Below are 13,302 nucleotides of genomic sequence, written 5' to 3'. Positions count from 1 at the left end.
GGTCACTAAAGTCAATATAAAATAGCTGGTGTCTGTGTATCAACTGCAACCAAATGAAAGAAGTGTTTCCAAAGTCAACACCAGCTCATTATTCCTACCAGTGCCCTTATTGATTATCCATTAATGTTGCTTTGACCTTGCATCCTAGGTGTCCTACGTGAAGGCCATTGACATCTGGATGGCTGTTTGTCTGCTGTTCGTGTTTGCTGCATTGTTGGAGTATGCAGCAGTCAACTTCGTCTCAAGGCAGCACAAGGAGTTCATCAGACTGCGCAAGAAGCAGCGAAGGCAGAGAATAGTAAGGGCCATGAACACAAACACACACGCAAACAAATACAGGCTGTCCCGTCACCCTGGATTACACTTTGACTCGCGTCTCTTCTTATTGTACTCAGCCACATATCCAAACACTGGCAGTGGCCACACTGCAGCTGGCTGTCACATCTCGTACAGGGAAATTCAGATCTGCCCGTTTCCATAGTGAGCAGTCCCTTGTGCTGAGCACACCATTTGTGCCACCTTGTAAAGCCTCGCCACAGCCAATTTCCAAGGGCCAGCAACCTGCTTTCTGATCCAAGATCACAGACACTGACTAAAATGCTAAAAAGGCTTCTAAATGAAAGGCTTAGAAACTAAAAACCCTGGGGCTTTGTTGAGTACAATCACTCTGGACAGATTACATGTTAACAGATTTTAAATCAAGTTCGATAAAGCTTTAGATTGCAACCTGAAAATGACATGATAAGTTTACAAGTAATAATAATAAATAAGTTTACAGCTTAAATTTTTTTTTACTAATAATGTAAATTGCAGGCTGTAATCAAATGCATCATGTTCACTTCTCAATGGGTCAATTTTGCTATTATTAAACCATTAAATATGGTCAAAACAATTTTATTAATAGTTAGTAAATGGATGATTCACCCAAAACTGAAAACACTGTCATTCATTCACCTTTCAGTTGTCACAAACCTGTTTGGGTGGCTTTTTTTCTGCTGACCACAATATGAGCTATTTTGAAAAATCTTGGAAACTGGTAACCAATGACTTCCCATTGTTTTTCCTATTAAGGAAGCAGTGCTTAATTTGTAAACGAATAATTTCCGAAACAAAACCAGGAAATAAAAGTTACTGTGAACGACGTCCACCACAGTTATACCTTCCGTCATGTTTTCTGGCTGACAAAACATTATGAAGCTGCAGGCCTGGAGACCCAAATGCACGCTCAGACCAGCACTTCTAGACCTACAGTATCATTACACTGTAAAACCCAACAGTCAACTTTATCAAATTAAATGAGTGTAGTTAACTCAAAATTAACTGAAAGTTAATTCCACTCATTTAAAAAGAGTTTTTAAGTCAGTGCTGAAGGTAGTGAGTTAATTAAATACCTCATTACTTCAACTGAAATAGAGTAAGTTCACCTTACTTATATAGATTTATTTTTTAACTCAAATGGTTTGTAGCAATCGGTTTCCTCAAACGGTTTGAGTTGCGTTAACTTATTGGGTTTTACAGTTCTCAGTTGATTTGAGTTCTCTTCATTTGTTGGGTTTTTTACTGTGCTCAAGTTGCTTCATTTACTTAAATAGATTAAGTTCACAGTACTGATTAGGATTAGTTTTTGAACTTAAATGGTTTGTAGCAAAAGGTTTGTTACCTTAACTTTTTGGGTTTTACAGTTTAAGGTTAGGGTTACTTGTCTTATGTTGCTACTTGCTAGAAAGTGTCCAAGCTGCAATCTGTAATCATGATGATGTACTGGACCAGGTTCAATACATAGCAGACTTTTTTCTGCACACTAAGGTAACGGCCATATTTCTTGTGATAGTTGGGTTAGGGGTAGGGGGAGGTGTGGGCAATCGTCCATTACATAGTGGACCTGGTTCAGTACATCATCAAGCTGCAGGCTGCAGCAAGGACTGTGTTGTAAGTGCTGGTCTGAGCATGCAGTTGGGTCTCCAGACCTGTTGTTTCTCAATACGCGTTCTTCAGCGATCTTGCGTCCTCGTGCTCTCGTGTAACATCATTATCAACTGTCAAAGTTCAGTTCCAAAACTCAAGACCGTAAGAACAGAGGACATCTGAAAGTTCCTGGATCTATTTTTGATATCAAGGACGCATTGATGCCGACTTGAGCACCAAACTTGCTATAGAAGTCCCAGAAGTCATTGCGACTTGAAGCAGTAAGCGCAGCAGTTTAAATAGATTTATTATTAAAGTTCAAAGATATAACTTATTTATCTCAGGAGTTTCCTTAAACAAAATGGTCAAAGTAAAAATTACCATGAAAAAGTTTATAAAGGCACAAACACATTGAGAGTGTTTATTTGCTGAAATTCCTATTAAAATCAGTTTTATTTGTACTGTGCAACATATATTTGTAAAGTCTTTATGCATAGTATGAGATGTATTGTGAAAAGGGGAAAAACAATAAATCGTTGTAAATTATTGTATGAATGCTGTAATGTTTAATAATTTTCAGTTTAAAAAGCAGGAAGGTCATTTGACCATAAGGGAAAATGCATCATCTCATTTCTCAGAGGACGTGTTCTGTGTTCTTGTGGTCTCCCAAACTCGTTTTTCCGAGGTGACCTGGCATGACCAGTTGACACCAGTATGCAAGTCTGTGCTCTGCGTTCTTGGAATTTAGATACAGCCTAGGTCTGAAAGTGCAGGTGAGTGTAAGGTCTGAGCGTGCAGTTGTGTCTCCGGGCCTAAAGCTTTACCCTACTCAACTGACGTAAAAACGATTTGCTTTTGTCTCCTGCTATCCTGATCCAGGGGTGCAGTTTCACCTTCTTGAGATCTCTTCTGATCAGGCTTATTGTCAGATTGAAAATTGTTGGATGTACAAAAGCCCTTTATACTCAGCAGGCACACAACGCCATAGACATTAATACCAAGTTAGATTTAGGTCAGGGGGTCAGGTGACCAAAATTCAATGTCTAGCCAGCGTCTAAGGACAACGTTATTTTGACACCACCTTCTTGAGATCTCTTTTAATCAGCTCATTATCAGATTTACTCGTGGTTTAAAAAATTACATGCTTGACTGCTTCTTTGGCATTTTGAAAATACAAATATTAGGTAGGACAATGCCATTATTTATTTTCACTGCTCAATGTGCACAAAACAATAATCACCAATCAATGAGAGTGATTGTAAATGTAAGAAAGATGATTGGTCGAAAGTGACTACCTTTATGTATGTGCACGCGCACATTCCACATAGCTTTGCTTGTTGTTTTGCGTGTTGGTTACAGGTTTTCTGCTCATTTCAAAATATGCTATTTTGTGTTTCGAAATAAAAAGAAACTCAAAAGTTTTGTGACCTCTTTAACAAGTACTTTGGTTTTTCAGTTTTGGGTGGACTGTCTATGTAAGTAACTAATAAAAAACAGCCGATATGTTACTAATACTAATAAGCTAGTTAATAATAATAATCGGCTGACGCATTACGAGTGTTACCATAATTTCTACATAAAATCCTTGCCTATAATAAAGATCAAACCCCACCAATCACACTTATGACTGTTGGCAACTTTCTTGGCTTGTATAACAGTGTTTGCCGTCCACTGCTGGAGATTTACAAGTGTGTTCTTTGGATCTGAATCAATAATGAGAGAAAAATGAGAATAACTGCTCTTAAGAATGAGCGGGTTCTCCTCCCCCTCCAGCCTCAAAGATCTTGGCGGCCATTACTCTCTGTCCTGTTCTTTCTCGCCAAGAAAGTCGCTGGTCTGAATGATCAATCTGGGTGGTATCGATGCACGGGTCACTGGCTGAGAGAGCTGTTAGGCTGACGGACCAACTACTGGCTGGGATTAATCAATACAACAAATCCTTGGCTTCATCCTGCCTTAATAACACTATAGACAAATTAGGCCACATGTTCCTACTCTAGAAAACACTAACAGATGGGTGCTGAGAGGACTGTGCCAGTTTAACAATGCACAAAACAACATACTTTCAAAATTAGCCTGTTGTGCTTTGCTTGAATGACTTTAAATTATCGTGTATACCCAGCAGGCACACAACATCATAAGACGTTATTGTTGGGTTAGATTTGGGTTGTGATGTCAGGTGACCAAATTTCAATGTCTAGCCAGCGTCTGAGGACAACGCTATTTTGACGTTCAATAACAATGTCAACATAGGCTCATTCTGAAAACGTAGCCCTAAATACATTTCTGGAGATCACGAATTATGTGGCCAGATGTACGTATGGCTGCATTTCGTCTTTAAAATAAACGCTATGGGGCGGTATGATGTTGTTCCCTTTCACGCTTACTAGCTGACTGATTACCTCTATATGGACGGCTTTCCCACTGTTACCTATTTGTCAAATTAGCTCGCCATGTCGGTAGACTTGAGATGGAGAGCAAAGTTGACCGCAATGAGGGGGTTCAAGTCTGGCGAAGAACGGTTCCAGAAAGTGGGTAAGACAAAAACAGAAGCCAAAAAATAAATAAATAAAGAAGTAAATAACAAGCAAAAATCTGAACACGTGTTAAAAATCTGACAAAGGCTGTTCTTTTTCTGGATTGCTTTTTAAAACTGTCGGTTGGGTTTAGGGAAGTGGGTGGGCACTGGTCAATTAGTGCTTTTGAAAACACTATTGGTTGGGTTGAGCAAAGGTCTATGGAGGTTGGGTCAGTCAATCAGTCAGTGGACAGTGAGTCGACAGTGGCCTCTGGTGGATTTACATGAGAACAGCAGGTGTGAAGGGCACTCGTGAGAGAAATTTGAGATGTCAAAAAGTGTACACAGCGGCCTCTGGTGTATTCGCGAAAATAAAAAAGTTAAAGAAACGTAGGTCCTGGAACTTATTTGACACTTTCCAGAAATATATATAGTACTTTTTCAGAATGAGCCACAATGTTTAATGAAATTGACATTTGGTTGTTTTTAGGTTGTGTTGGAAAGTGAATAAAATTCAACAAAGCCAACATCTTAAACCAACGTCATATTGACGTAAAAATTCTGAGATTTATTTGTCACGTATGGCAACTAAAATCCAACATCTGGTAGACATCATAGCAGCTGTACGTCAAGCTGTAACATCATTAGACGTTAATATTTGGTCGATTTTTGGTTGGACATTGACATCAGCCTGACGCTGAATTCTGACCTCAATTTTTATCTACAAACAAAAAGCTATGTCCCCACAACATTGGAGTACAACGTCAATCTGACGTCATGTTGCCAGCAATGTCCTCTGGCTGCTGGGTAATCACAATGGATTCAGAATCATGAGACTCATTTCTTAAGGTACATTTACAAAACAGCGTTTTCTGTTAAAAATTTGTTTACAGTATAGATTTGGGGGTCTAAAAATGAAAACCTTTGAAAACAAGATTAAAAGAGCAAGTTTTTAAAACAATTTGGTTACGGTCTGCATGAAAACTGACATAATGCTCACATGTATTAAGTCTGCAGAATTATAAAAGCATCTGACAATGAAAACAACAATGGCATTTTTTTTTACAAAGTTCATTCGTTCATTCTTTAACTTTTCGACTTTATTAATCTGGGGTCGCCACAGCGAAATAAACCCCCAACTGATCCAGCATATGTTTTAATCAGCAGCGGATGCACTTCCAGCTGCAACCCATCACTGGGAAACATCCATACACACTTATTCCCACACATACACTACGGACAATTTAGCCTACCCAATTCACCTATACCACTTGTTTTTGGACTTGTGGGGGAAACCAGAGCACCCTAGAGGAAACCCACGCGAACACTGGGTTTTTTACAAAGTAAAAAACAATAAGAACTACTGCCTTGGCATGTATAATACACCGTTTCCAGTCATTTTCACAGTATGAACATTATCCTCTTTGTCTAAGGATTTTATCAAGTTTTCTGAGCAGTCTGAGAGATAATGGTGGATCTAGCCTGAGTGCACACTTTATTGAAGTGTCCCTCAGTAACCTGCACACTCACAACACATGCAGTGTTGCCTAGCAACCTGAACAGTGCTGGAGAGCAACGACTTGATAGCTGTTGTCTTAAATTCTTGTTGAAGTATTTACACAGTTGCCAATATTAATGAAAAAGAGTCTGCCCAGTAACATTATGCACTATTTGATAGCGAAAAAGTGCACTGAACTGTGCAAGATACACAAGCGTGACAGGATGATGGATGGATGGATGTGCTCTATTGATTTCCAGAAGTTAATTTAGGAAGAGAATGAGACAAATGTTCCAATCTGTTATATAACAGGAGCAAAAAATAAAACGTTTGACATTCTTCTTCACGGAGGTTCAACACTGGCAGTCAGACAGCTTCGACTCAGTATGGAGAGGGAATGAGATCCCTGGCAATAACACTAGTAAACTCAACCAGTGCAACACCTGCGCCAGAGTAAAAATACCATCTGTGTCTCCATCTTATGTGCCCACGGGCAAACACTGAGTCCCATAAACCCAGAACACCCACTGTGTTTTTTCCCCAGTTCACAGCTGGTATGAACATGCTTCTCAAGTGATACGCTTAGAACTGTCATTTATTCCTGATGGTAATGTGTCTCTAGTGGCCACTTATGGTTTGATACAGAAATGGACATTCGTGCCAGCTGTAAAATGGGACATTAGTCTTTACACACCTCCCTTAAATCCTATAAATGTATATAGAGATTCAAATGACACGTTAAGTTTATACAGCTATTGAAAAATTAAAAGACTGCACATGAAAATAACCAGTTTCTTTGGATTTACGTTTTATAGTTATGTTCATGAGTAAAACTTGTGTTTTTTGTTTTATTCTATAATCTATAAATTTAAAGTAAAAATGTTGTCATCTGAAGCTTTTTTGCATAAAATAACATTTAGTCAAAAAGACAAAAGCATTTCTTTATATCTATTTGTATTGTGTTTATATCTAGTTGTGAATATATAGTTGAAATCAGAATTATTAGCCCCCCTAAAATATTATCCCCCCTGTAGATTTTTTTTTCAGCACATTTCTAAACATAATAATTTTAAAAGATCATTTCTAATTATTTTATTTTTGTCATGATATCATTAAACATATTTGACTAGATATTTTTTAAAACTTAGTGACATTTAAAGGTTTAACTAGGTTATTTAGGTTAACTAGGCAGGTTAGGGTAATTAGGCAAGTTGTTGTATTCTAATGGTTTGTTCAGTTTTTTTTTTTTTTTTTTTTTTTTTAAATAAAAACTGCTTTTATTGTAGCTGTAATAAAACAAATAAGACTTTCTCCAGATGGAAAAATATTATCAGACATACTGTGAAAATCTCCTTGCTCTGTTAAACATCATTTGGGAAAAATTTACAAAAGAAAAAAAAATTCAAAGGGGGGGCTAATAATTCTGACTTCAACTGTATGTGTATGTATATATACTAAACTTGTTCATTTATTTTCCTTTCGCTTACTCCCTTATTTATCAGTCACCATAGCGGAATGAACCACCAACTATTCTGGCATATATTTTATGCAGCGGATGCCATTCCAGCCGCAACCCAGTACTGAGAACACCCACACACTCTTGCATTCAGACACACACACACACACACACACACACACACACTCATACACTCCAGCCAGTTTAGTTTACCTAATTATACCGCATGTCTTTGGACTGTGGGGGAAAATGGTGCACCTGGAGGAAACTTAGACCAACATGGGGAGAATATGCCAACTTCACACAAAAATGCCAACTGGCCCAGCCGGGACTCAAATCAGTGTCCTTCTTGCTGTGAGGCAACAAGGCTAACCACTGAGCCACAACTCTGCCCTTTTATTTTATAGCATATATACATTTTCAGAAGAGAGCTGGTGTTTTCATCTAGCTTTAAATGTGTTGCGGGACACAAGGTCTTTATATTGGTATAGTATAGTATAGTATAGTATAGTATAGTATAGTATAGTATAGTATAGTATAGTGTAATATAGTATAGTATAGTATGGTATAGTATAGTATAGTGTAATATAGTATAGTATAGTATAGTATAGTATAGTATAGTATGGTATAGTATGGTATGGTATGGTATAGTATAGTAAAGTGTAGTGTAGTGTAGTATAGTATAGTATAGTATAGTATAGTATAGTATAGTATAGTATAGTATAGTATGGTATAGTATAGTAAAGTGTAGTGTAGTATAGTATAGTATAGTATAGTACAGTATAGTTTAGTATAGTATAGTATAGTATAGCATAGTATAGTATTTGTTGATATGCTATGATTTCCATAAAAGTGCTGGGTTGTTGTAAAAAAAATATATCAAATATTAACAAACGCAACTTTGGGTTAACTTTTTTGATAAAATGGTAACACTTTATTTTGAGGGTCTAAATGGGTTAAGCATCAATTAATGGTTAATTTGTTCACAATTAAGCATTAGTTAAGACAAAAACATGAGTCATTAATAGTTAACATTTTTAGCGTCTTGAATTATGCATTAGTTAAGCTCAGTCATGATTAACTTCATAATTATGCGTTAAGCATTTAAGCTGCATGGTTTCCACCACATTCATTCTTCATGGCGGGGTGCCACGCCAAAATTCATCCTGCCACGGCTACATTACAGCTTCTCGTTCAAAACATTTTTTAATAGTGGGTGATAATCGCACCAAAACGTATTAAAGGGTAAGTGAATTATAACAGTGCAAACTTTTCTGTAACCATAGTAGTGCTGTGCGTCATTTGTTTAACCCTTTAAGGTTACGTGCTGACTGACTGACTGACTGACTGACTGACTGACTGACTGACTGATTGACTGACTGACTGACAGGTGCGTGATGCGTGAGGCCAGCACGCGTATACACGACGTATAGCCGTTTCACTTTACTTCAGGGTGCATTAATGCCGCTCTGCAGGTCTATTGAAAACCTTTATAAATATTCCTAGCAAATCTAATAAATGCTGGAGACATACTCGTTACATAAATGTACTAAATCGCACTTCAGCAGTGTTTATTTGAGAGCGCACGAGAAGATCTGCGCACTTTTGAAGCAGCTTATATTTGAGGGGGCCTGCAAGAAGTTTTGTGCATGAGCAGAGGAAATCGGCGCACGATCAAAGAGATCCGCATGCTCGTAGGCTATTACATCAATGCGATCTCGACTTCTAACATGCCACAGCTGGAAAAAATCCTAGAGGAAACACTGAGCTGTATTTTATTTCTTTGATTCATTGTCTATTTAATTAACAGAACAACTATGTTCCGTGCTGGTTTGCAATTGTGGCTAAAATAAACAGTTTAACCTCATGTCCTAAAGTTAAAGTTATGTCCACATTAATAATGACACTTGAGTGATATTCAGTTTTATTGACTAGAATTAGCTAGAAGCTATTTAAGGCTAAAATGGCATTAATACAGTGTTAATAAAGGCAATTTGACCCCCCTATGCATAACTCAGGACCCTTAAAATGTTGTTAACCATTAATTACTAGTGTTTTGCTCTTTACTGATGCTAAATTGTGAACTAATTACCCATTGGTTAAGCAATAATTAATGTTTAATTAATGCATTATTTTGCACCCTAAAAAATATAGTGTTACAAAAAAAAATTATATTTATATTTTTATTTTTATTTTATTTTATATTTATTATGTATATTTGAAATAGATGGTATTGTGTAAATGCTAAAGTATTCATACTTTTATCCAGTATGTTGTCTTTGCTTTTGATCTTATATTAATATTTACCCCAGGATCTGTCATATCAATCTGTCCTCATGCAGATCTAGCTAACTTTAAAGGTTTTGCAGCAGACTTCTTCTTTACATGCTAGACTCAGACTGTCTGGACATGGTCTGATTAATAAGGTCAGCATTGACCTTAACAGTGTTCGTAGGTGACATTCAGTCACTTTAAAGGTTGCCTTTATCTAACCAAACACATCATTACTCCAAAGCTTGTGATTGACTGGATTGTTTTAGGTGCAAGCAGAGGATTTAATGAAGAACTAAACAAGAACTTAATCTTTTTATCCTCTCGAGGAAAGGGGTAATTTGTCACAGATTGACAGATAAACTGATCCAAATGACTAATTTATGGAATTAGAGGCAAAGAATTAGGCCAAAGTGTTACTTGTGGAAAAAGTAGACTTTGGAGAATACTAAATTCTATTTTGTTTTTGTTTTTTTGTCATGCTGTGAGTTCTAACAATGTGCCAGATGGATTGTGATCGTTGGATTCTCTGTCAAATTAAAAACAGTTCAGCTGTAAAAAATGTGCAAAACTTTCATGTATTTGTTGTGCTCCATTTTGTGAGCTGCTTCTTTTATTAAACGCAAGAGTGCATCCTGTCTTGTCTGCTCTACAAATCACGTCAAATGAAGGCAATGAGCATAAGTTTGGATGGAAGAAAAGGCAGAATCACTTTAATGCTTATTTAATTATTCAATTTAAACCTTCTAAAATCAAGATACACTCACTTACAAAGAAAAGTGACAAGAATTTTAGCAAGAGACTTGATAATGTTCAGTCTCTCTGGCATTATTATAGGTTTCAGAAAATGTTAATATCTTTGTATAAGTTCTGATAACATTTTATCCAAATTTCAAATACGATATGGTAATTTAGAGCATTGTTATTATTATTTAGTTAGTATTATTATTGAAAATTACAGCTGGACAGAATCACAAATATTCTTTTGTTGTGACTTTAGATCAAGATTATTCCACATAATACTGAATGATAATACTTAAAACATTAGTATTGTGCTCTATACGTAACATTTAAAAGTGCCATACGCTGCATTGGTTTAATAAGTTAAATTGTTGGCTGATATTTAGTTGGATTATGGCTTCAGTAAGTTAAGTTAAATGGTTTTATAAGCTTCTGTATTACTAAAGAAAACAGCCAGGAATTAATATCAACCTCTGCATGAACATATGACAGTTGAGCTGCGTGATTTGACATGATTCAGCAGGCTACATGTGTTTGTTGGAACACGCGCATCAAATTTTCACAATAAAAATGATAAATTAACAAAAGATGCAACTAAACATATCTTATGCCTCTTTAGAGTGAAGATGAATAAATGTACAATCTGTAAATCTTGGGTTTTGCGTTCTGAAGCAATTTTGAACGTCCTTTGTGCTGTCATGTCCCAGTAACAAACAGTAAACAATTTAGCACTCGCATTTTCAACATAAAAGTCCCATATACATAGTAAGTGAAATATACGCTTAAAATAACTACAGGAAGAAAACTATCACTGTTGTATCACTAGAAAACATTAGGCTCATCAAATGCAGCCTGAGGCGTGCATATTTATGATTTGGTCTGGATGAATGACCTAAAGTAGGCATACATGCAAATGAGGCCCATGAGTCTAGTCACAGTTTGTTTTGTCTTTTTGTCTTCTAATTGGCCCGTTGTCCACCAGGGTTTTACACTCATGGAATTTACATGAGAATGATGTAACAGAGGTGTCTAAGGCTCACAGTATGCACATTTCCATTTACTAATCTTTCATTATTTTACTATGCCTTGGTATACCCAGATTTCATTAAAGGGCACCTTTAAAAAAAACTTCAGAAAAAGGATCTGAATTAAGCTGCACAGCTAGTATTATAAAAATATATACTGTGTTAATACTGAGACTATTTCATATTGTTTTTTCACAAGTGCTTTCTCTATATTTTAAATCACACACTGTGTTTGCTACTGACATTGCCATTTTTCATATCTTCAAGCTGCTCCCTTAAAAAGACTAAACAAATATGTGCTTCCTCAAACATTACCTTAAGTTTTGAGCCAACAGACAACAACAATACTTTGAGTGCTTTTATTTAAAAATGCCCTGCGGTCTCTCCATTCCTGTGATGGACAGTCGCTTTTTATTGTCCCGCAGGAGGAGTGTTTATCAAACTTCTTTTGTTTACTGCCACTAAAATAATTTTCTTCTTTTAAAGGAGGAAGACCTTGTGAGAGAAAGCCGTGGCTTTTACTTCCGAGGGTACGGACTGGGCCATTGCTTGCAAACAAAAGATGGGACAGCAGTGGAGGGGTCCAGTGTATTCGCCCCACCACCTCCAGTGCAAGTGCTTTACGACGGAGAGGCCGTCCGGAAGCGCTTCGTGGACCGAGCCAAACGAATCGACACCATATCGAGAGCAGTATTTCCTCTCAGCTTCCTCATATTCAACGTCTTCTACTGGATCACCTATAAAGTGCTGCGACACGAGGATATCCACGCCAACCCTTAACCGCACCATCTCTCCAGGTTCATCTTACAGCTTCTTTGATTTTCTTATATCTCTTGATTTGAACCAATACCGCCTGTCATACTCACTCTAGAAGGCATATTGACTCCAGAAATGCCGTCAGTGCTAAAAACCATGTGCTCAGGTGTGACTTCTGGAAAAAAAAAAAAAAAAGGTTTTATAGTGCCCTCTCTGAATGAAAGGGGCTCGTAGATGCCAATGCTGCTGTTTGGGGATCTGGCTCTCCTCTCTTTCACATCTTCATTCGAATGGATTGCACTAATAGCGGTTGTCCTCACTTTGTAGGCTCCATTTGAGTTATCGGCTGGTTGGGTAGAAAATACTGACTTGAATTTTACCACAAGGCGCATCCTTGAACGAATGTTTTTGAAAACCTCAAAACAAATGTGTTTTTTTACATCTGAAAATGCCAAACTAATGGGCTGTGAAGGGGAGGATTGGGATTTATTATTCATGGGTACAGTTACAGGGGTACGGTCTACTGTTTTACTAAATAATGAGATTATAAATATATATATGACTGTATAAAGTGTATATATGCAGAGTTGTTCACAGACTGCAGACAGCACAAATGTGTACTTCTTTTTGTCTTTTGGATTTGAATAAATGGATATTCTACCAAGAAGTAGTGATCTACTGTCTTTACATCTTGACTTATGCAGATTGCAGTACTATTAAAAATGTTGGTATCGTTTTAGTGGGAAATTCCCACTTATTATTACGTGCTTATTGTTAAGATATTGGATGTTAATTAGTAAATATAAAGTATTATTTCATTGTACATCCCTTATACTACCCAATACATAAACCCAAATACTACATTGTGAACTAATAATAAGCAAAAAAGAGCTAAAATCTTAATTAATGGTTTAATAATGGCGAGAATTGTAGTGTGACCACAACGTTTTTCCTGTTGTTGTTTTTTTCAAGTTGGGTATATGCAGAAGAAACACTTATTAGTATCCACACCAGTGGCCATTTATTCAACTGCAGTCATTATTGAATTAGAAACTATACAACGCAATCTCACGGTAATTCGTAACTTTTTGATTTAGTGGCTAAATCGTATACAATTTGTACAATCTAATTC

At 36.8% G+C, this 13,302-nt stretch overlaps 1 protein-coding gene and 1 long non-coding RNA gene across 4 annotated transcripts in view; one reads left to right on the top strand and one right to left on the bottom strand.

Annotated features, from left to right (window-relative positions):
• Positions 1-12,837, top strand: part of glra4a (glycine receptor, alpha 4a) — a 71,681-nt gene extending 58,844 nt beyond the window's left edge. For 2 of the 3 annotated variants that reach the window (NM_001442103.1, NM_131782.3), the window contains 2 exon segments: positions 149-298; positions 11,901-12,834. In NM_001442103.1, the coding sequence (NP_001429032.1) occupies positions 149-298; positions 11,901-12,194 (444 nt within the window). In that variant the 3' untranslated portion in view covers positions 12,195-12,834. 3 annotated transcript variants of the gene reach the window in all.
• The window catches only part of LOC147834015 (uncharacterized), a 262,202-nt gene that overhangs the window by 200,174 nt on the left and 48,726 nt on the right, over positions 1-13,302 (bottom strand). The window lies entirely within an intron of this gene.

The sequence above is a fragment of the Danio rerio genome, chromosome 14 (assembly GCF_052040795.2).
Source record: "Danio rerio strain M-AB ecotype USA chromosome 14, GRCz13ab, whole genome shotgun sequence".
NCBI lineage: Eukaryota > Metazoa > Chordata > Actinopteri > Cypriniformes > Danionidae > Danio > Danio rerio.
The sequence above is the reverse complement of the archived record's forward strand: the minus strand, read 5'-3'. Positions and strand labels throughout refer to the sequence as shown.